General features: G+C 55.6%; 8 protein-coding genes and 1 non-coding gene across 9 annotated transcripts; 5 read left to right on the top strand and 4 right to left on the bottom strand.

Moving 5' to 3' along the window:
• Positions 1-889: 889 nt before the first annotated feature.
• Positions 890-1,354, top strand: CYME_CMB004C (40S ribosomal protein S18; the record flags this gene model as incomplete). Its single annotated transcript, XM_005535061.1, has 1 exon — positions 890-1,354. The coding sequence occupies one exon, from the start codon at positions 890-892 to the stop codon at positions 1,352-1,354; it is 465 nt and encodes a 154-aa protein (XP_005535118.1).
• A 5,813-nt stretch (positions 1,355-7,167) lies between these two features.
• On the top strand, positions 7,168-8,283 carry CYME_CMB005C (RNA polymerase III subunit C34; the record flags this gene model as incomplete). Its single annotated transcript, XM_005535062.1, has 1 exon — positions 7,168-8,283. One exon carries the CDS (start codon positions 7,168-7,170, stop codon positions 8,281-8,283), a length of 1,116 nt encoding a protein of 371 aa, XP_005535119.1.
• Positions 8,284-9,943: 1,660 nt separating this feature from the next.
• On the bottom strand, positions 9,944-10,633 carry CYME_CMB006C (similar to NADH dehydrogenase I alpha subcomplex assembly factor 1; the record flags this gene model as incomplete). The annotated part of the gene is made up of 1 exon (XM_005535063.1): positions 9,944-10,633. The coding sequence occupies one exon, from the start codon at positions 10,631-10,633 to the stop codon at positions 9,944-9,946; it is 690 nt and encodes a 229-aa protein (XP_005535120.1).
• Positions 10,634-11,336: 703 nt separating this feature from the next.
• On the top strand, positions 11,337-12,257 carry CYME_CMB007C (similar to temperature sensing protein D123; the record flags this gene model as incomplete). Its single annotated transcript, XM_005535064.1, has 1 exon — positions 11,337-12,257. The coding sequence occupies one exon, from the start codon at positions 11,337-11,339 to the stop codon at positions 12,255-12,257; it is 921 nt and encodes a 306-aa protein (XP_005535121.1).
• Positions 12,258-12,881: 624 nt separating this feature from the next.
• Positions 12,882-13,847, bottom strand: CYME_CMB008C (similar to vacuolar sorting protein DID4; the record flags this gene model as incomplete). The annotated part of the gene is made up of 1 exon (XM_005535065.1): positions 12,882-13,847. One exon carries the CDS (start codon positions 13,845-13,847, stop codon positions 12,882-12,884), a length of 966 nt encoding a protein of 321 aa, XP_005535122.1.
• Positions 13,848-14,973: 1,126 nt separating this feature from the next.
• On the top strand, positions 14,974-17,235 carry CYME_CMB009C (asparagine synthase; the record flags this gene model as incomplete). The annotated part of the gene is made up of 1 exon (XM_005535066.1): positions 14,974-17,235. The coding sequence occupies one exon, from the start codon at positions 14,974-14,976 to the stop codon at positions 17,233-17,235; it is 2,262 nt and encodes a 753-aa protein (XP_005535123.1).
• A 1,335-nt stretch (positions 17,236-18,570) lies between these two features.
• CYME_CMB010C (tryptophane--tRNA ligase, chloroplast or mitochondrial) lies at positions 18,571-20,106 on the bottom strand (the record flags this gene model as incomplete). Its single annotated transcript, XM_005535067.1, has 1 exon — positions 18,571-20,106. The coding sequence occupies one exon, from the start codon at positions 20,104-20,106 to the stop codon at positions 18,571-18,573; it is 1,536 nt and encodes a 511-aa protein (XP_005535124.1).
• A 163-nt stretch (positions 20,107-20,269) lies between these two features.
• CYME_CMB011T lies at positions 20,270-22,429 on the top strand. The gene has a single exon (XR_002461204.1). It is a non-coding gene; the product is annotated as a hypothetical transcript (transcript).
• CYME_CMB012C (similar to spindle pole body associated protein) lies at positions 20,883-22,385 on the bottom strand (the record flags this gene model as incomplete). Its single annotated transcript, XM_005535068.1, has 1 exon — positions 20,883-22,385. One exon carries the CDS (start codon positions 22,383-22,385, stop codon positions 20,883-20,885), a length of 1,503 nt encoding a protein of 500 aa, XP_005535125.1.
• Positions 22,430-23,317: the final 888 nt, after the last annotated feature.

Raw genomic sequence — 23,317 nt, forward strand, 5'->3', positions numbered from 1 at the left:
ACACGAGTCGAGGGCTAGCGCGCTCTATTCCTGTACATTGTTACCAAAAAGATAAGCTTTTCACTGGCATGTGGGGTAAATGGATAGCCCAATCTTACAGCTGCCTCCCAGCCTTTATCGACTGGCCGCCTGCTACCGCTCTGGGTTTCTCGTTCCATACTTCGAGCCGGAAGCGTATCCCCAGAAACCTGGTTCGTGTCAGTTCCTCGAATCTCGTTTTCTACATCGTACATTGTCCGACATTGGTGACGGTGTCAAAGTTTCGGTTTCCGAACTCCTCTCGTTTACTGCCTCTGGTAGAGGTGATCAATGCAAGGATCATTCGAACTCGCGCCCTGTGTGCCAATACACTCCCGCCACCATCCCGAATCGCAAGCACCTTTTCCCGCCTATCTGCCCTGTTCTGTGCTCGCCCGTCGGCGAGAACAGAATTTTTTGCTTTTCTTCCCGGCAACCGGGGATGACGGCCTTCAAAAATCCCCGACTTTCTTGTCAATACCTTTCGCTTAGACTATTAAATTCTCCGAGTGAACGCGCTTTGAATGTATCAGCTTAAAGTCGCGTCAAGCATTGGGCTACACGCACCTGAAGATGGAACGTACTTCAATTGAATGCCAATAGTAAGCATTTTATGAACAAAATGGACTTGCGGATGCAGCGATCGCCAACGCATGTGGACTACCCCGGATGCGCGCTCTGCTACGTAAAGTGTGGTGTGCTATTTTGTCTCTTCTGGAAAAAAATACAATTATATCCATTTAGCGCCCATATCTGGCGCAAGACCGATGCGGGTTACGCGTCGTGCCGCGTCGCGCGGCGACGCTTTCTCCGGCAGTCGCCTCGTGCGACGAAGCGTGGATAGCTGTTTGTGCGTTTCTCAGCGACACCCATGGCGATCGTCTTGAACGAGGGAGAGTTTAGGTATATTCTCCGCATACTCAACACGAATATTGATGGAAAACAAAAAGTGGCGTACGCTCTAACGGCGATCAAAGGCATTGGCAGACGGTTTGCGGACTTGGTCTGCAAGAAAGCGGAAGTGGACCTTGGTAAACGCGCCGGGCAGCTCACTGACGAGGAAGTGGATCGCATCGTGACGATTATTCAGAACCCGCGGCAGTTTAAGATTCCGGACTGGTTTTTGAACCGGAGGAAGGACATCCGGGACGGCAAGTACCAACAGCTTGTGTCGAACAACTTGGACTTCAAGCTGCGCGAGGATCTCGATCGTATGCGAAAGGTCCGGCTTCATCGAGGCTTGAGGCACTTTTGGGGAATTCGTGTGCGAGGTCAGAAGACCAAGACAACCGGCAGACATGGCAAGACCGTAGGTGTATCCAAGACTCGAGCGTAGAAGCTTAACCGCGCGCCATTAGCTTGCGAGCCAGGCAGCTAATCAGCGAACGACACTTTGCTGGTATGGCGAGATCCGCGCTCGCACTACTCATCGTCAGCGTTGACCTGGCTTGTGCGCCAAGTATGGTTACATGAACACTTGCATGATAGAAAGCCGCGAGAAGCTGGTTATCGCCCGTGTCTCTGTCCGTCATGGTCGCCTGCATGCCTCGTGAGCATTCGACCTCGGCCGACACTTCACACCGAAGGGCTTACTGGTTCAGTGTAATGTTCGTCGAGCTCTGCAAGGGTCCCCCGCCCAAAGGGTCCTCGACGAGCCTTACTTTTTCCTGCAGTTTGATGGGTGAGCACTTTCATAGCGTTGATGATAGATGTTTTTGCAGAACAATGGCGCAGGTGCCTTCCACCATACTCAAGTTGGAGACGCATACCCACACATGGTAATCGGAGCGAGAACCGTTCAGATTTGAGAACTTTGTGCCTGGAAATTTTTCGCGTTCCTCGCAGCTCGGTTGTCTGCATCTCAAAAGTCTACGACGCAGATACCCGAGGCTGCCAAAGACCCTCGCTAACGCGACGCGTCCAACAAGATCGGACCGAGCTCTGGGCGTATTGCACTGTAAAAGGCGCATCGATGACAGGCGGACGAAGGCACTCTGCAGCAGATGGAGTTCGTGGCTGCGCCACTTGGTCTAACGGGTACTTGATATGTATCCTAGTCTCGAGTGCGTTTCGATTGTCTCAGCGTTCCGTGGTACCCGAATCTAAAGTTTTCATCTGTTGCTCTTGCCAGTCGTCGCGCTAGAATCAGAACGCAAAGTTCTGCAGCATGTATATCCGCAAGCACTTTCTGTACTTGTTTGTTTTCTCGCAGGTATCCTACGAACGGAATGTATCCTGCAGATTGGCCAGAGGTCCCAGAAACTGCTGATGCTGTCGCTTCTAGCTTGCGAGAGATGCGCACGCGTCTGCAAGCCAGTGATTCTGCGATGAGCAGGTGTATGGAGCACGCTCCCCGAAGTCGTAATGCTGGAAATCTTGCAAGTAAAGTACAAGTCATCCAAGCTGGTTTTTCACGACTGTCTCCTCGCCAATCCATCGTACTTCATAGGTTAAACGAGAAAGTCTACCAAACATGCCACCGGGGCTTGGGTTTCCGCACCACTGATACGAACGGCGATAAAGAGGCTCTGATGGACAAAGGAACATGCACGCTTCCACGAAAGACCATCATACGTTGAGCAAAACACAATCGATTTCGTACTGAAACGCGAATGCACCTTAACGTAGGGACGGGTTCTCGTCCCACTCGATGATACTACATTTCGGGGAATTGGTAGACCTGAAAACTGGTACTTAAGGACAGGCGATCCGCTGTTCGGAAAGAAGAGACAAGAGAGCATTCCAAAGGTATCAGCCCGAGCGCCGATGCTATTATATGCCCGCCAACAAGTCGCCTGCAAGGCAGCTTCCTTCGAAACGTCACCCTTTGCGCTCGCGTGCACTTCCGTGCTGGTGCTAGGTAACGTCAATGTGCATCTCTCAAATGCGTCTCATGAGTAGGCATCGGAGACTAGCGATGGGATGCCCGGCGTGGTTGCGTTTTCTCTCTGCTCCAGTGTGGTCGAAAGCGTCTTCTCCGTTGTCATACAACCATCATGTCCCTTACGGATGCATACAAAGATAGTTCGCATCCGTGATGCCAACGTCCTTCGACAATAAATTCTCTACCTTTATCAGCCCTGGACTGCTATCCTGGCAGTCCACTCATACGCGGGATGCAGCGGATAAGCTCGCTTGGATCCGTGGGCGTGCTCGCAACGGAACAATTGATCAAAGCGCACTTGAGGAATCGTTCATACATGCCGAAGAAAGGCGAGTTCTAAAGCAGACGTCCCCCTAGTGCTTCGGAATCATGAGCCAAAATCGAGTATGGACGATTTCGAGCACAACAATGCAACCGCGTTTAAGAAAAGAGAATTCGAGGAAATCACACGCCTATGAAGAGCAAGGGAATTCGAAGAACCTTACGAGGAATGACCGGATGGAAGCACTGTCCATGCAGAAAGCTCCGTCTGAAACTGTTGTCAAGGCCTCACAACTGATTCACGTCAACGGGGAGAATCTTCCACGAAATGAGATTCGGGACTGCATTGAAGATTGCACAAATTCCCAGACGAGGATTGTTCGCCTTGCCACAACTCGTTGGGCAACTGTAATTAGGACTCACGGACACAGCTCTGCCAACGGTCCACAAACTTCATGAATCTATCCACCAAACCTTTGAGCGTAACGAAATCTGATGCTCGAGTCCTATCATTGAGCATCTCCTGATCCGAGGATCATAGACATATACGCAAGCTTCCACGAATACTTCGATGCATCGCAGCGCCGCGTAGGCGCCCGAGAGAAATCTCCAGCACCGGTGCCACAAAGTATAACAGCAAGCGAGAAAACAAAAACATAAGCAGCTCAATATATCGAGCGATTCATGTGGCACAAACTATCGGCTTTGTAGCGGAGGAAAAACGAGTTGATGGAATGGTTTCCTGGGGTATCGATGGAGGCAAATGACAAGCTGGTAATGGCGGAAGCGCCCGAGCTGGTAGCGAGTACGGATCAGGTGACTCTACAAGAGAGGGTGTGTGCATGGGCCTCGTCAGATCTTCCAGGATCGACGTGTTGTTCTCGACCCCGGGCCATTGGACGTCGAATCAGCAGCATGATTGAAACGTAACGTCTGACTTGCTCCCATTTTGCGGTCCTACGTTTTCCTGAACAGTGCGATCCGGGCGAATCAGAATCGCTCTCAGAGTGAGAGCGCCCCTGGCTCGCCAACCTCTTATTCAATGCTAATCCGAACATCAGAACAAAACACATGACATTGCTGTAGACTCTACTGTATGGTACTCATTTGTTCTGGTTTGACTTTCAGAACGCCATCGCTGGCACCCGCAAGCAAGTATGAAGCATTCGAACACGTTCTCCAAGTGCATTTTAGGAGATTGTCCAAGGCCTGTCTCTCACACGCAGGGAATGGACAGCAGTTCACAGCACCGATAGAGGCCGACGGAATATCCATCTGGATACACTAGGTGAAACCTCCACATCGTATGACAAGAGTGGACACATTTTCCGTCATCTAACAGCATTAACGAGAAGGACCCGGTGGTTGACATGGTTCCTCGGCTGCCGGGCTCCGAGGCCGTCTTCGTCCATGTAAAGCCAGAACACGGAACCAAAGTCTTGAACGGCGAGCCGATGAACCTGCTCAACTTTTCCAGCGCTCGGTATCGTCAGGAGTCGGGCACGACGAATGCCACGAAACATACAAAACCAGAGGAAAGACGGCGCATGGACCCAGTTCGACACGCTGAGCACCGAATCGAGCACAGGAGGGATTCGTTGTACGCTTCATTCAGAGCGTACATGAGCGTCCGAATGGCTTATGTGGGCGATCTTGAGCAGGAGCATATGCGACCGTGCAGCGTTCGCCGGCGATTTCGCTTGCGCGGAGCCAAGAAGCTCGTATTCGCCATCTTGTTTCATGAATCAAGCAACAAAATGACTCATACGTCGCATCGTTTCATGGTGGTATCCAGTGGCACTGGACACGCTGTGGCGCGCAGAGGCTGCACGCCGGCTACTTCGACGAGAACGTGTATCGAGTGCAGGAGGCGGTTCCGAGCGATTCCCGTAGGAGCGTTCAAGAAGCCATCCATGCATCACGAGCACGCGTGCCCACTGGAACGTATAGCAACGAGGTGCTTGAAACAGGGATGGATGCACGAGCTGGTGTCCGATAAACTGGCTGGTATGTCCGATGGCGGGAAGATCGAATACTGAAGGCCTGCGGTGGTGTGCGTCGACCAACAACCATGCGCACAAGCACTCTCTGAACCGAGACTCGAAGTTTCCGATCAACATGCAGGAATGCCTCATGTTGACGGAGCGTCCAGCGGGGTGGTATCGAGTGAGCTATCGGCGGCAGTGTTGAGTACACGGTATGCGCATTGCGCTGGGACGCTGAACACTTCACTGGACAATCCCTATGTCGCTAGGAGCCAGAGGCGACTGGATTCTCATTCCAAGCAAGGTAGAGGTGCAGATACACGCGGCAATTTCGCAAGGCTGGAGCTCTCTATCTCTGCACTGGGAACGGTCTCCTCGGGTGTCTGATAGATGATAACGGTATTCCGGCATTCAATAGGAATGCGTATAAGTGTAAAAAGGTTTATATAGTTTTACCACTGAAACAACTGCAAAAGACGCTTTGAGTCCATTTTCTATACGTTTGCTCACCGGCCTTGGACCCCCGATACACCCGTACCAGAATGAAATGGGGCGATTCCACTCATCGAACTCGGCCTTGCACGCTAATCTTTGAGTCCCTGCTCACTGTCATCAAGAACTGCCTTTGCAGACGCTTCCAGCATCTGCTTCCCGTCCCCTTCTCTTACCTATGGCTTTAAATGCGCTTCTCCCTACTTTACCACCATCTCCGTTGTCAGTAGTCTAAGGATGTCGCTGGTAGGACCAAAGCCGCGAATGCACCGCTACCGGCTGACGTCAACGCATGGTACGCTGAGGCAAATTTGCGATCCACGCCTCCTTTGCAATGTTCATTCTCTTGGTAAACAGATCCAGTACGACCCTCATAGCATTGACACATGATTGTGGTCAGCTATTCGCATACGTCGACCGCACCTCCGCCGACTTCTCTGAGCGCCGCTCTATACCATTCGAATGTTTGTTTTATCGCTCGGCACACGCCCTTGCCAGGCAAAAAAAGTCTCGCCTCGATGCCGCAGCCTACGATTGCGGCTCTCTTCTGAGCAATCGCTTTGGCGAGTACGCATTCCAATACATGCGAAAATACATAAAGTTCCATTTGATAGAGGATTTGTAGAACGCGACGTTGCTCATGGTGAAACAAGTTCTGATGAGAGAATCGAGGCTGGAGCTCACGTCGAGAACGTCGACCCGTCGACGCTCCCTTCGTGTCCGGCGGTGACGCATTCGCCTCTTGATACGATCGCTGTGCTACCTGAACTCCGAGTCCGGGTCTGTTTTCCGTGGAAGCAGAAGAAACGGGAGCTTCTGGTACCATATCCAAAGAGAAGCGTCACGCTGCTGTCGTGAAAAGCAGAATCATCGGGTACCACAAAGATAGGCGGATTTATGATCCAAATGAAATCGAGTATTTGAGGCACCGTATTCGGTGAACGTTCGCCATGAATTTGCGAATATTTCCTCTGGGGACGATCCTCGAGAATCACTCTTCATTGATCCCGTGGGCGCGCACTGCTATGCCGTCCAGGTGCCCTAAAAGAGAAGAATCAAAAAACTCAATGAATGCGCGACTTGAGCATGCTACACGTAGGGAAAGGAGAACAAATAAGGATTGTACTCATGAGTTGCATGATGGTTTCGGTTACTTTACGAACTCGTGTTCGAATCCGTCGAGATTCGTTTTGAATCGTGTGACGTGACGAGCACCAGCGGCAAAATGTCGAAACCATCCTTCTAAGAAGCCTATCGAGAATCCCATTACGAATTATGAAAGCGTAGGCCCGTCACAAAAGCGCTTGAAGTGTCGAGGCTACACACCTTGACCCATACTTGAAACAAAACGCAAGGCCGTATCAGACTGGCCAGTTCAGCGTCGCATGCCCGTCGGACTCGCGTGTCGCTAGTCGCAGTACCGGTCGCACGCCTCGTGCCAGGTTTCTGCGATACTAAGGCTCCAAGTCAGCAACAAAACAACCGGATTGTCGCGTTTAGCGTCCAACTGGAGAAAGCAACCGATCTATGAGTGATGAAAACACGGTTTCCGAGCTCGCTGACTTTATTCTTCGGTATCTGCAAGAGCAGACTGCCGGTGCACCAACGGCAGCCGCTGTGCCACAGTCAGTCCTGCTGAACGCTGCTCGTCTCCAGTGGAGCAGCCATTTTCGAGGACCTGGAGGGTCAGACGCAACTGTCGTTGGACGTCAGTCAGCGTCTGCGCTTGAAGAGCAAATCGCAACCGCTCTAAACGCGCTGCTCAGGGCGGGCGAAGTGCAGCTGGTACGCAGGCAACGCGGCTCTGGGGAGCTCATGGTGCAACTCGCCCGAGCGCAACGGAAGCGGCTGGCGGGCCTCACAAACACCGAACGTGCCGTCTATGAACAGATCCGAGCGGCTGGCGAACACGGCATCTGGGTTCGACACATCCGGGGACGTCTCGGCTTGCCACTAGCGGATGTGAATCGAACCCTCAAAGAGCTCCAGCGACGTGAGCTGGTGAAGCAGGTACAAAGTATTCGTAATAAGACGCGTAAGCTGTACATGTTGGCTGAGCTTGAACCCTCTCGCGAGGTCACCGGCGGGCCCTTCTATGATGAGGAAGGCACCTTTGACCACGAGTTCATTCACCGGCTGCGGGAGCTCGTATGGCGACGGCTTCTGCATACACCCTGGACAAGCGCGCTTGAGCTGACGCAATTTCTGAACCAGAGCAATGTGTTGCGCTTCAGTCTCGAAGTTGCTGATCTGGAACAAGTCCTCCAAACCATGTGCTGGGATCTGATGCTCTGTCGAGCAACCGAGGCGAGTGCGATGGTCCGTCAAGTCCGCAGCGCTCGCGGCGATGTGACGCAGCATCAGCAGCAGTTGCAGTCCAGAAGCGTGCAAAAGCCATCCAGAGAACGATGTAGTACTTTGGCTAAGCGCACCTTCTTTTACGCGTGCCTGCATGGACGTGACGGGCTCGCATCTGTGCCCGATGCCTACGTGCCGCCGGAGAGGCTCGGCTTTGGCAATGTGCTCAGTCAAGTGCCGTGTTCCAAGTGCCCAGTGCGAGATAAGTGCTCGCAACAAAATCCCCAGGTCAATGCGCGTCTATGCCCGTACATGGAAGCATGGTCGCGATCCATGTGTACCTGACCTGGTCTCGTGAAAACGCGCTCTCAAAACGGAGCGCGTAGCTGTAGGCAGGAAGACGCAGGCCCCTGCAAGACATCTACACCAGATTTGTCTCGCGTTCGGCACTGTTCAGTCGGGAGAGTTCTCCACGTGCTAAGCGTCTCTGGAGTAAGCGCACATGATACCATCGTACTGCCTTGGCTGTCGCGAACCTGTCCAGGCTGGGAGCACCGAAGAGTGCAGTGCGGCACCTGCCCCGAAAACACCATCGAACGCGTCTGCGTTTTGCGTCTATGGTGTCCGTGCCCGTTTGGAACGTATTGTTGATGTTTTTGATGGTTGAGCTGCTGCTGCTGCTGCTGCTGATGATGATGATGATGATGATGATGATGATGATGCTGTGAAATGCTCTTCCGTGTACAGCGCATTCGATGGACGAAGGAGCCGTTCTACGTTTCAGGGCTTACCCAAGCGACATGTACCCTCTAGAGCCAAGGAGACGTGTCACCGTCGCAAATACGTAATATAGATTCATGGCTACTTGGCGATGCGCATAGCACAAGGACTGTGCACCCCGATGGCATTGCCACGGGATGCGGTGCGGCATCATGCGAACGATACCTCCGCCACAGCACACGAGTTGGCCGCACCAGTGATTCCCCAACGGCCTCGAGCATGTCGAGCCGCATCGCACTCGCCCGGGCCGATAGGCATCCCGTGCACGTGACGAAAGCGGATGTGCATTCGCCGAGACCCGTACCCAGTGTAGTGACTCGAATGCGAGCTACTGTTCCGATGATAACAGCAGACGTCTTGCTTCTTCGGAACGCTTCTCTTCTACCGGCTGACAGGCTAGTCGCCTTGCTCCGCACGTTTGCAACCAACTGAAAACACACCGTCATGATTCTACGGCATGCGCTATAGGCATCAGCGGATCGAACCCGCCAGATGCAGGCAAACGTAGGCGCGCACAGACGAAAAGCGCATTAGGGATGGAACACCAACCGTCATCGTCGACCCGAAGACGCCCGTTTGTGAAGGTTGCAAAGCGGTCTTGTTCATGTCTGGGGCTCGCTGGTAGCCAATCGCGCTGTCCAGTACTCTTCTGTTGAGGCATGGCGCAAGGCTCTTTGGCTCTTTCGCGGAGTTTAGGCGCGGTGACGCAGAGGCTCTTGGACGGCGTTCCAGTGATGATGCGAGCCTGCTCGCTCTGCATACGCGATTGCTGCCGGAAACCAGGGAAGTGATCCCGAATCCTCCTGAAACGCTTGCATGACCCATAAACCCAGGAGCATGCACACGATACCTTGCTGGTGGAGCAGACCCTCTGTCCTGTCTTTGTCGCGACATGAACCCCAGCAGGATCGCTTCCTATCTCCAACGGACACAGAGGCAGCATACCCATCCGTCCTTCGCCGCATGCGTTGATTCCCCAGTCCACGGGTGCTGTCGCCGGACACCTATCGCTATACTGGCGAGCAGGATGTATCCAGCGCCCTGTCGAGCGCAGCAAGTTGCTTACACGCCCGGCCAAGCTCGACTGTCGATCCAGTGCAACGAGTGTACACCAGCTGCACCGTCCACAACCGCAACACACATCGAATATGCTCAGTGGTCTATGTAGCCGGGGTCCGCTAAGTTCCATTGTAGTGGACGATAGTATCCAGATACCTGTGGCAAGCTACTCCGTTCCGCAGCTGGTCTCGAATGCGGAACGCCGAAATGCCTCGAGACGATCCATCACAAGCGAAAAGCGACCCGGATTCGTATCCATCAGGGTGACCAAAAAGCCCTGAATTCGTCGAGTGTTCATGCCTTCCGACGAGTCTACCACGAGGCCGCGATAGGTCATTGCAAACTCAGAAAAAGGCATATCCACTGCTGTGCACGACGTCGACGACGGACCTGGTTCCAAGCGAAACGGCCGGTAAAAGATAGAGCGCTCGCGGATCGGGCTATCGGTTGCAACACCAAACAACCACAGGCGCCCTCGCTCTGACTCATCCCGACAATATAAACGGAAACAGTCATAGTCCGAGAGGTCTACTCGAAGCGGGTAGTATGCGGACACAAAGCCGGATAAACGCTCTTTGTGCTGTGTTGTTCTCTGCGCTTGCGTCTCTGCCGCTATGCTCGCATAACGGCCGGCGGGAACACTCAGACACCCTTGAAACGCCCTACCGTCAGTCCAGTAGGCCTCGCTTTCACCACCTGCACTTGCATCCGTGGAGATCACGACTCCAGCTCGCTGTCTCGGGTCGGCGCTCAGCGGGAACTGAAGCACCACCGTCGAGGACGCCGGCGGCTCCAGAGCGCGTAGTTGCCAGCGCGTTTTCCACTGCCGCACCAGCACGTCCAAAAACTTGTGCATCACACACACACACACATACGATCAGTGAGCTGCTTTAGAACAGCATCCCCAGGCCGATGCGACTCTTGAACGTGTCGAGCGCTCCTGCCTAGGTGCACCGCCCAACAAGGCCGCTGTTTCGAGTCAACAGCACAGCTCGTGCAGCGGCTGCTATCCGCTTCGGAGCGATAGCCAGTTGCGGGTGTTTGCAACAACGGCACCAGCGCATACCGCCGGCCTTGTTTCGGGACGTTCTGTTGAACGTGCAGCATAGCCCGTGTTGTGTGCGTATGGCCTCCTGGTGTACCTACACCCGACAGTGGTGCTTTTTTACGCGGGCTCGTCGAACAGGAGCGCGACCAAAGTACACAGCGCTCGTGGGTTGTACCAGCTGAGAGCTGGGACGTCGTGTCCGCTCGGACTTGACTCACGGTACCGGGGTAAGCGGCGCTTCTCGAGCTGGTTCTTTGTGCTGCAATAGACCTGCCTAGCGTAACGTGGTAAACTGCGGTTGGCATAGTGCGTAACGGTAGAAGCGCTCAGCAGAACCTGTGTGTGTGTGTGCATCAAGGGCGAGCGCTAGTCACTCCAGCACCCCGGGTGAACGGTGTCGAACGAACCGTCTGGCGAGCTCGTTGGCCCTGGAAACACCGCAGAACCGACAACGTGCAACGAAAACGGGATCATCGGACGTCACCAGGCTCCGGGGTAATCGAACCTGCTCATGAAGCTTGTACCTGATGCGTTTCATCCAGGCTACTGGGGGCCACTGCTCAGCGCCCACATGCCTCGCACTGCGTACCTGCCGGTATCCGAGTCGTTTATTTCTGCCCTTCAAAGAGACTCTCTGAACGAGGCTGATGCGGAGCGGTTACAAAGCGACTTTTCTGAGCTCATTCAGGGACTCTCGCACGCCATGGACTACCTCAGAACAGATCACAGCACATCTGAGGGATTTTGTCCCAAACTAAACGGTAAACTGCCCTACGACGCTGCCTGGATACTGGGGCGGCATGCGCCCTGCTGCTATACCTGGAACGAGGCCATGATGGTGCTGCGCGCCTCCAGTCGCATTCATGAGCCAACGAGGACGAGCTGGCAGGGGTCATTCTGTCTAGTGGTGCAACGCTGGGAGCAGATCCACCCGGCGAATGAGTTTCGCTGCTTTATCTCGAGCTGTCGTGTCATTGCCATTTGCCAGCGCCATCCCGACACACCGTATCCCTTTCTGGCGAGGGAGCGCGATCGACTCGTGAATGCGATGGTATCTTTCTACGAGACACACGTTCGACCATTGCACCCGGCGTATGCCGAGTGCATCTTGGACTGTTACTTGGACGATTCTCAGAGTGTGCGCACGCTCGGTATCGATGCCTGGAGCGATGATGCGCTGCTGCTCTTTGAGGTATCGGAAATGGAGGCCTTGCGTGCGCAGGCTGCAGCGGCGTTTCCTGGTCAGCACTCCGACCCGGATGGCCACCGCCAAAGCGAAGCACCCGGAGAGGATGCCACCGGTGCAACGGTTTCGTTTCGCAGCGTTGCCCAGGGTTTCGCTGCGGTACCCTGGGGATGGTCAGAGAAGCTGCCGCTTGAGCTCGGGGACGATTTCTTGCGAGCGCGCATACAGCGCAATGCTTCAGACTAGTTGTTTAGGGGAGAGTCGTGCGAGACGGCGCGGTCTTGCGGCGCGACGTGAAAACAACGGGCGTGGCTCTGAACCCAAACAGATGCCCATAGAGTCGCTCTGTCAGTGGGTGCGACACCATGCCCAGCAAATCGTTCCAGCCTCTTTGGCGGGGAACACGCTCTCCAGGGGTCGCTCTGGGTCAGCACGTACGGCCTTGGAAACGGTTGCAAAATATAATGTTGCCATACAGTGCTGCAATACGAAGCTCTGTACCGCATCGAGGCGCTGGTTGACCCATTCACCGGCATCGTTGGTACAGTTTGCTGTCGCAGATTCGCGACGCTGTGCACTGCAAGCGTCCTTCGTCAGGTGCGGTATCCGACCTTGATCATGCAGCAGCATGATGGGGAACGCCATGACGGGCGTGCCGCTCCAGCGATACGCATTGGATCGATGTCTAGCGGAGGCTGCCACATCTGCAGGCTCTGGACCAAAAGCGGAGGCTGAGGGCGATGCGCATGCCTCCCCACGAGGAACGCTTCCATTAGATGTCCAGCGAGCGCCATTTGGATTCGTGTGCATGGAGCTAGGTAAAGCGACTGCTTGTGTCAACGCTCAATACCGTGCCGTCCATCGCTCTCTCTATTTTTTTAAATTCTCAAGGCGGAGCTCAAGCTCGTCCGGCTCAGTGGCTGCGGCCGCGCTCGCCCTTGGGTGGACAAGCATACCGCCGCCGCCGCCGCCGCCGCCGCCGCCACCACCACCACCACTTCCTCCAATGCCGCCACGATCATCTCGAAAGCCGTTTCCGTGCCGAATGCCCGAGTTTCCGCCGTTCAGCGCACCATTGTTGTCATCGGATGGCGCGGAAAAGTTGTCAGGACCCCAGCCACTTCCAGACTGCGGCGGCGGCCGTCGCGTATTCTTCTCATTCGCAAAGGGGGCAGTGCCCCCGATGGCCAGCTCTTCGGCATCCGGTGCCGACATTGTCGCAGCACCCAGCTGGCGCGACGCAAGCGGTGCTCGCATGGCGCGCTCCGCCGGCGACTGGGGCGCCTCCTCCAGGCGACTTGCACGCTCCAAGCCCAGCTCGTCGAGGACCTGGTTCACGACCTGCTCCGTTTCTTCGTTCTCGTCCTCATCGGCGATCGCATTCTCCATTGCATCATCGATCACCTCCTGTTTCAGTGACAGGACTTCACTTTCGCGTTCAAAGTCTTGCAGTATCTGTCCAATGCGCGGCAGATTCACTTGCCGATTCATGAGGTGCATCGACCGCACAATGCCCTGCATCGCATGCGTCATGGCTTCGCTGGAGCGCATCGTACTGAGCTGCATCTGCACACTTTGCATCTGTGACCGCAGCTCATACATTTTCGCAACGCAGTTACGAACGCGGACTAGATCGCGTGCGGCTATCCGCACGGACTTCATCTGGCCCTCTCGCGCGAGCCGCCTGATCTCGTTCTTGCGCTGCAGCTCCAGACGCTGCATTTTCATCCGTTCCCGATCGACCTCGCGCACTGCTCGGTCGATGGTGCGCTTGTAGCGACGGAGCTTTTGCGCCGGTGTCTCACCGATACCGAAGATTTTCTTCAGCGCTTCCATGGCGTCGAATACGAGATACGATACGTAGGTTTCGAGTTTCAAGCTTTGTAGATGATTGTTTTCGATAAGGTTGTTGGAGTGAGTCCGTCCAACCTTGATTTCGATGGAGTGTCAACGACCAGAGGTACGTGTGCTCAGCGAGCACGCCGCTTGGCGCTGTGCGTGTCTCTGAGTCGAGACGCCCCGTAGCAGTGCGCGGGTGTAACCGCTCACCGTGAAACGCGCCGCAACGCACCCACACCAGACCCCTAAAGTCCAGTTCACGAAAACCCCCCAGACTTGTAATAAGAGTCAGGAACACCACCAAGCGCACTGCAACCTAGTAGGAACACGGCAGTGCAGGATACCGTACCCGTCCGGGCGTTGCGTCCGTGCGTGCATCTCAGCGGCAACGGTACACGGAGACAGCGCCGGATGATGCGTGTCCCGCCGTCGCCATCATCGATGTGCTGTCCGGGTGCACGCATGCGATTTTCGAAACCGCCGAAACGTGTACATAGGGGGGCGTTCTCCAAGTGGGCGCTCTTGGATTTCTTCGTTTTCCGGAGCGTCCAACGAATCTCCTATGTCCAAGTTCCATTACCCTCACTTGTCCTCAGCAATAGTGGTTGTTTCACAGGTTCTAACGTTCGCCGAGTGCATGGTTTGCTGCAGCGGTTGTAGTGTCTCTAGAGCCGGGTGCTGCCGAACTACGATTCCGCGGTGCTTCTAGGGCTTCATCGGTTCAGGATACGTCAGGGACGTGCGCGCAGTGCAGCGGGCCCTTCAGGTAGTCGTCTGTCGAAGGGCGCCAGCGCGGCCCATAGACGTGCGTATACCGAGTCCGCCGAACTGCATTGTCGGACCGCGTGTACAGCATACTGCAGGTGCTACCATCCAGGAACCATCAACCCTGCGTATCGTGTATTCGGGTGAACGCGGGCACTTGCGGTTCCTCCCGGAACGCTGCTAGGGCTTTCGCCCAGAAACTAGGGGTGCAGCTTTGTCGCAGTATAGGATGCATCGGGCAGATTCATCCGCCTTCTACGATCCTGTTGCTCACTTCGTACTTGTCCATGGAGCATGCGCTGCATCGACGCTATCAAGCATAAACTGAGCACCGGTAACACTTTTGGTTACCGATTTTATGTGTGGCATCTCGGTGCTGGTCAGCTGGTCGTCCAGTGATCGGTTGCTCTGTCGCTATGAACAACTGGCAGGTGACAAGCTGGCAGCGCGCTCGGCAAGCGTACGCGCTTGGTGGCGCCAAGTCACCCGTCAGGGTACCAGTTCATGTGCTGGATCCGAAGGATATTATCCTGAAAAAAACTCAAACACCGAGACGTGCAGCAACAGATTAGGTGACGACTTGAAAACCCTGTGGACCAAGTGTTGTGAGCGGATCCGCAATCGCGGACCCGACGCGTACGCTGCGTATACCGAGTCACTCAGCGGCCGGTCGCAGGGAGAAACTGCGCGAAAACTCAGAATAGCAGCGAGTACGCTAGCGATTCGGTCGCCGACGCCCGCATCGAAGCAACCGGTCTTGTCACCGAGTGGCCGCTTCGTGGTAGCGTACAACGGCGAGCTCTACGCACGCGCCTTCAAGGCAAGCACTGACGCCCAGCCTTCCACGACAGAAACCCGGGAGGAAGTTATCCAGGGAAATGATCTGGAGTGGCTCGCACGCGAGCTCGACTGCAGCGCCTCCGAAGAGACTGATGCTCCTTGGCACCCGGGTGTCGCCCTGGCGGGGTGCATCGGTCCGTTCGCTCTCGTCATATGGGATCGGAAACAGAGACAACTCTATTTTGCTCGGGATCCACTGGGCAGGCGCTCCCTGGTCATGGCCATCCATCCATCAGTGGGCTTGGTGCTGTGTTCGGTGGCGGCAAGTCTGCCTGCTAGTGAGGTCGCCGCGAAGCATGGCTCCGAATGGAGATTCGTCGAGGTTCCTCCTCTGGGCGGTCAATGGTTCGTCATTGACGCCCTGAAACTAGAACTGGGGCTCGCCGCCGACCAAGTCGTATGTACGCCCCATACTGGCTGCGCATATCGACCACGAGGTATGCCCGTGTGGCTGGAGGAGGTGCCGGCCTGGATTTGGGTTCCGCTCCACGCACGAGAGTCGCATGGCCTCGCAGCCGGTACGCACGACTCACTCCCGAAAGATGCAGGTTGCGAGCATGAGACCGATACCCGGTGGCGACTCGAGCTCGCCACAGAGCTCACCCACCTCCTCTGTCGTATTGTGAAGCGCCAGGCAAGCGCTAGGCGGCAGGATGCGCTGCGACCTGCGCTGGGCGTCCTTTTTTCGGGCGGTATCGACAGTTTGGTGATCGCTCGGGCGCTGGACGTGGTGCTCCCGCTCGATGAATGCATCCATCTGGTGCATGTTTCGTTCCACAGCGCAGATGATACAGTGGCATGTGCCGGTGCTGCTGTTGCGTTGAACAGTGTCGATGGCGCTGAGCGACCAACCTGCACAGCGCACTGGTTGGATCCAGGTCGTCATGGACTCTACCCGGCAAGCGAGTCGCATTCGGCGAGTCAGAGCGCTTTACCCACATCGTCTGGGAGCTGCCTGATGACAGCCGCAGCATCCTCTCAAGACGAGCACGTTTTGGTGAACGATCCTGCACCGGATACGCTCCAAGCGCAGAGAGCGCTCGCTTTTCTGAAGACACAGAGCGTACGCCCCGAAAGATACCGCTTCCATCACGTCCGAGTGCCAGCAGCTGCTGTTGAGCGCGACCGGGTGAGGCTCGTCTCGGCCGTGGCACCCGCCGAAACGACCCCCATGGATATTGCCCTGGGCGCCTGCATCTGGTACGCTGCTGCGGGAGCGGCGGGAGCGCACCTAGACTCCGGGCCTTCTGGGCCGGTTCGCATCCTGTTTAGCGGTCTAGGAGCGGACGAGCTCTTTGCTGGATACAAAGGCCGTCATCGGTCTCGTTTTCGCCAGGGTGGATCGGACGCGCTCTTCCGCGAACTCGAAACGGATGTGAATCAGCTGTGGTGGCGGAACCTCGGCCGCGACGACCGCTGTGCCGCGGATCACGGCTGCGAGCTCCGCCATCCCTTCCTGGACGAGGCACTCATCGAGTGGGTGCGACGAGTCCTCGGACGCCGCAACAACCCTGCCGATGAAGCGTCCTCGTGTCTCGCTATGGAGAGAATCTGCGATCTGAGCCTGCCGGACGGCGTCGGCGACAAACGCATTCTTCGTCTGGCGGCTACAATGCCTCCGCTGAGCATTCCGGAGGCGCTTGCCCAGACACCGAAACGAGCCATGCAATTCGGATCACGTGCATCGGCTGTACTGGAACGGCAACAGCGCACTGGACGAACGAAGCCAACAGCGAAGACAAACGCACCGCAACGAAAAACGCATCCCTTGGAATCGTGATCCGATGCTAATAATAATGATGATGCCGCTTTGCATCTGGTATCGTATCGTGCACGCGTTGGATACCGCGGGAGACCTTGGGAACACGCGCTGCACGCCGCGTTTTTACCACTGCTGGCCAGCATCCTTGAAACCTCTGTCCAGTTCTGGACAGGCACACATTCATACACACGACTGCGGCGATTGCCCGTCTTGCACCATTACAGCGCTGCCTTGAGCGTCGATTGTCAACGTGTGCGCTTGGAGCACGGTGCCTGCCTGCCTGCCTGCCTGCCTGCTTGTGACGACGCAGCTCAGAGCATGTCGTATAAGCAGTCATCTAACTAGCTGGCAGACGTGGCGTACTTGCTCAAACGCGCTTCGCACGACATTCTTCCGATACCCTGGTGCATGCTAAAGCGCCATGCAAAGCAATCAAGCTGCGTTTATGCTTGACTTGTGCTTGCGCCCTCTGAAACAACACCGCACCGCTTGCATTGCCAATATGCGTTCTTCAGCGCTCGGCCAGTGCCCGGGCAGAATCCTCAACGCAGAGTCATCACGTACACCGCACAGGTGCACCTGTTGCCGACACCCGTTGCGTGACTGTAAGCGTGTCATTGAATCTGAGTAAACGCCGAGCGCATTTCGAAGCCTGGGACATGGCCGCTTCAAGCGCACGACGTGTGCAAAATACGACTAGGTCGTGTCCAAAGTATCCTGCACCTGGAACATCATCATCGTCCAATGCTCAGAAGCAGGCTGCCAGTGAGGCGTCAGTTTTCGGGTCCCGGTTCCCGGGGGCAGTGCCGGACGCATACGCCCGCTAGCAGCAGCGTCCAGTACATTGCCGGGCAAACGCATAAACGCAGGCATCTACGCAAGGACGTCTGGGTGTGCTCAGACCTGCGTATGACCGCTGCATTGAAGCGACGGTAACGCTCGAGCGTCCACATTTTTCAGTATGCAGCGCTTGCAGACGCACACGCCTCTGGGACAAGTGCGAGCCGGTTCAGAAGGTGCCCTTCAGCATCCAGCACGGCACTCCGCATGCAGAGCAAAATCGCAACGCTAGGAGCGTCATCGACCTCGGTACCTGTTCGCAGAGTGCCGTGCTCGACCTGCATACAGAACGCCGGTCTCCAGTGGAGCCTGCGACACATCGCCGGTACCGTGGCATCGGTAAACGACCGAATAGCAACAACCCAGGAGAGGCCCGGCACCAAAAGTGCGCGAATGCTTGCTCGGAACGTCTCTCGTTACCCGGGTGCATCGGGCATCCGTTTCCCGTGGTATACACGCCGGACGACGCACCGATTCAGTCTTCGATGCGTCTCGAAATGAGACGGTGCTTGCTCAGTCCGCAGGATCTTCCCTTGCCATCGCAGACGATACCGACGGCTTTGCCACACTCGTCGTAGATGATGTTGCTCGTTCCTGGATCTCTATACCAAGCCCGAATACGCGGTGCTGGTCCGAGGGCAAGGCGAAGCCCATGGCCTCCTTGGCCGCTCGCAGCGTTTCGCTGGCGACTGCATTGGCCGCTTGCTGGCCTTGCGCCAAGATCTGCTCCAGATACAAAGCGTCCTGTCGTACTTCGTGGTAACGCTGCTGGATCGGGCTCAGAAAGGATACCAGTGCCTCTGCGAGGCGCTCTTTGAAGCCAGCCCAACCAGAGGGATTCAATTCGGCAAGTTCTCGTTCGATATCCGCCTTGGGTCGATTCCCGGTGATCGCGCGGTATATATGGAGAAGATTATTGCACTCGGGTCTGGCGGGATCGTCGAAACGCAGTTCACGCTCTGCATCGGTCTTACAACGCCTAATTTTGTTACGAATCGTATCCGCATCATCCAGCAAATTGATGCGAGACACATCCGAAGCTGCGCTCTTGCTCATCTTACTGGTGCCGTCCGTCAGCGACATGACTCGCGAAACACCAGCTCCTTCGGGTAGGATGAGTGCTTCGGGTTCACGAAAGACGCTAGGCAACTTGTGCGGTTTGCGTTTTCGGCAGAATGTGTAATTGAAGCTGCGGGCAATGTCTCGGGCGAGCTCCAGATGCTGCCGCTGATCCTCGCCAACAGGGACACATTCCGCCCGGTACAATAAAATATCCGCCGCCATCAGTACCGGATACGCGAAGAGCCCCAGGTACACCGGTGCGTCATCGCCCAGTCGCTGCTTCTTATCCTTATACTGAGTCATCTTTTCAAGCCAACCCATCGGGGTAATGCAGTTCAGCATCCATGCGAGTTCCGCATGTGCTGGCACCTGCGACTGCACGAAGATGTGACAGTGCGAGGGATCGATACCACACGCCAAGTACATTGCTGCCGTACTCAGCGTTTCGTCCGCTAAATGACGCGGGTCATGAGGCACAGTAATCGCGTGCATATCGACGACACAGAACCAGCAGTCAAAGTCGTACTGGTATCGGGCCCACTGCTGGATAGCGCCCAGATAGTTTCCCAGGTGCAGGCGCCCGGTTGGCTGCACACCAGACAATACCCGCCGTTTCCGTTCGTTGCCCGACGCACTGTCATTGTGTTTTGTCAGGTGCAGGTCGCGACTCATGCGCCACGACGACCAGCGACTGCGCAAAGCACCCGAGAGCGTACCGCGAGCGCCCGCGTGCCCTGCACCACCGCGTGTTGTGTTACCGTGCCAAGCTGGTAAAGACAACCAGTCCGTTTTCCTGTTTCGTAGTTGATCGGTGAAGCTGAAAGGTACCCTGGTTGGTGGTAGTGAGCGTAACCGACTTGTTCGGGGTGCGCTGTGGAGGCGACGGCCGCTGCACCAGCAGCGCAACGGCACCCAGGCTGGACACCAAGTGAACGCGCTCAACGACGAAACGCTTCCTATTCTTCTCGTGGTTAGCGTAAAAGTCATGGTGAACGTTGGAAAACGAGTAGCTTGCCAAGCAATGTCAGTCGAAGCGTGATACAAAGGTAAACGCAAACACACACACAGAGCGAGAGCAAGCGGAACAAACGAACGCTCTGTTCCAAGGAGCGAATCCTGGCATGCCCAACGCCCGCGTCCTGAACTTGTCATCCGAAGCGCCGTCGGCGGCATGAAAACGCACGAAACAGACGACTGGTAGACGCTGACAAAGTTCATGGTTATGTCAAAACGCTTTCCCTATGATAATGGTGCAAGCAGTCGAGTCGTTGCATGTGGGTGTCTCAGCTGATGCGCTTCGATGAACCTGGGTAGAGCGCTGCAGGACCCGTTGCTTTGCGCGCCGTGTGCTCGTACGAACGAGTTTCTGCGGTGTGGTATACTCGGGTGGTGTCAGATAAACGAGCGGGTGCTGTGGTACGCAATGAACGCATTGGAATAGGAATTAGGTGCGGGGGGTGCTCATCTGAAGCGACAGCGGTTTACCGGCTGACCGAGTACCAGGAGCGGGTTGTCGCGGAACACCAGTGCGGGGCAGCGGCTCACGAGTCGAGCACGCTATGGACAGTACAAAACGATCGCTGGGCTCGTATCGTGGCAAACAAATACCAAAAATAAACATGAAAATGAGAATGTATTTTGGGTGAGGCACAGGTGCAAACGCGTTCTGCACCAGATTCTAGATACTAGAGTGCGAGTCTTGCATAGAGCGCTCGAGGCAGAGGCGACGTGTCAACGAACGGGCAGCTGGACCGCGAGACGGCTCAGGGGTCCAAGCCGGCCCTGTCGCAAGCTTTGGGCCACTTTTGCATCACCTCGAATAGTCGCTGGTGATACGTTTGGACTGCCTGCTCTAACTCGGTGTACTGCTCGCGCAACAGGCACATACGTTCCTGGTGACCTCTCTTCAGGTCCTGCATTTGTTCGTGAATTTGCTGGACCAACAACTGGTTCCGCTGTGCGACTTGGTCTGCTTCGTGGCGCTCGCGAACAGCCGCTTCGAGTTCTTCCTGGAACGATGCATATTCTTGCTCGGTGTCCGTGAGACGACTCTGCAGCTGTGACCGTACACGCTGGATGCGCTCCTCTGCAGCAACAATTTGACGATTGAGTCGCAGCTCTTCCTGGTTCAGCGCTTCGAGATTCTGCTCGTTTTCGTGCAATTCAGATCGTTGCTTCTGTACGAGGTCGCGCGACTGTTTGCATTTTGAAACCTGGACATCTGCATCCTCGAATGCTTTGAGAAGTTCTTGCAGTTTTCCGAACACCTCCTGCAGGGCCTCCAATTCCATCTGCACTTGTCGATGCTCATGCTCGATTCGCTCGACATGTCGCTTCTCGCGCTCGAGACTTTCCTCCATATCCGCGAGCTGTTGCTGCACCCGCTCAGGCGATGAAACAATCATCGCTTGCAGCTTCGCAATCTCTTGTTTTGTCTGCAATAGTTCGAATTTGTGATTCGCGATCTGATCGGCATATTCGTTGACTTTGGTTTTGAGTTCCTTGATCTGAGCCTGCAACTGCAACTGTTGTTTGTTCAAGGAAGTGATCTCCGCGGCCAACTCGCCAGTTTCAGACTCGAGTGCCGTAACTTTCTGCTGCTCCGCAGCCGCCCGATCGCTCCACTTGCGCTGTCGCATCTCAAGATCATTGCATTTCGCCTCAAGTTCGCGCTGGTGCTGCAGAGCCTCCTCCGAACGGCCGGCTATTTTCTGGAATTGAACGAGCCGCTCCTCTCGAAACTTGGCAAAGTTAATGACCCCGCTCAGGATACGACGCAACCGTGGATATTCTGGCTTCAGGTAATCGTTCAAAGAGAAATCGTGGATGCCGGATGCTCGCATCAATCGTTGCGCCGCTCGATGGAACACAACCACCGGCGCTGACTCCTCGTGCAGCTCCGGGAATCCTAACGCTTCGAGCGCCTCGGGTACCGGATTGGCCAAGTCCTCACGTCGAGTCGGCGTCAGTAGCTCTATGAGCTGTTCCAGCATCAGTCGCACATGTTCTGGGGTCGGCTGGTGCAGCTGCTGTTCGGAAAAGGGGATCCGCAGTTCCTGCATGCAGGCCATAATCTCACTCGGCGGCAGCAGCGGGAACGAGTACTGCCGACCAGAATGTACCGACGCAGGCGTTCGGGCCCGTGAACGCTTCCCAGTCGAGTCAGCTGGCGCTGAACCGTGCCCTCCCGCTGCTGTCGGTCGTGGTGTTGCGTAAATAGAGCGCATGTTTCCCGCGCGCTGTGTGCTGGGCGGTGCCGCTAACATTGCCCCTGCCGAGTCCAGTGCGAAACTAGTCTAAACGATATGTCGTCGGTAACCAGTTTCAGACCCGTACGAGAGCTCCTGTTGACACTGGCACAATGACTGCGAATTGCGACGTACAAGTGCCTGTTGAATCACACGAGTCCCGCTCACGACGTCGCACTCCAACACCTTCACTGAATATCAATAGCAAAAACTCGAGGTCCCAGCGAGTTTCCCAAACAGAATCCACAAACACCGTTCACTCGGTACGCAAAGAAAACCGTCTGACTGGTGCTGGTCCACGCTGCTAGCCCTCGTTGGGCTATCAAACGTACCTACTTCCAAAAACAAGCTGAAGCCGTACCAGCGGTTACCAGACACCCTACGAAGGATATGCCAAGCGCAACGCGACCGCTGCGACGTGAGAATCGAGCTCGCCACACACAAACACACACAGAGGTATATATGCTTGTAGGAAAAAGCGCTTCAAAGTCGTCGACAACGAAGCACACCGCTCTACCCAAACGTAGACACCAAAAGCGAAACACCGCAACGCATCGCAGCGCGTATGGCCGCCTTTGCGATGCGGCGTTTTGAAAATCGATGCCTGTCGCTGGCACATCAGCCGTTTCAAGTGCGTCTGGGGCGCTGCGAGCCTCGCTCCCAGACACTGCAACGTCATTTGAACGGCAGCAACTGGTATCGTAACTGCCTGTTCCCTCAATCTCTCTATAGAGCTCTCTGTCTGACTGTGTGTTCGTGTGTGTGTGTGTGTTTGTTTGTTTGTTTGTTTGTTGGTCGATTGGTTCCGTCATAGACAGTCAGGGTAGACGGTGCTGTTTTTCGGTGTTCGCTTTGTCTGAACGCTGAAGGAAACCTCCAGACTGGGTGCGTGAACGTCCGGTCGGGCAAGAAACGCAACCTGTAACCAACCGGTGTACTTGTCAACGTAG

This window comes from Cyanidioschyzon merolae, chromosome 2, assembly GCF_000091205.1.
Source record: "Cyanidioschyzon merolae strain 10D DNA, chromosome 2, complete genome".
NCBI classification, from domain to species: domain Eukaryota; phylum Rhodophyta; class Bangiophyceae; order Cyanidiales; family Cyanidiaceae; genus Cyanidioschyzon; species Cyanidioschyzon merolae.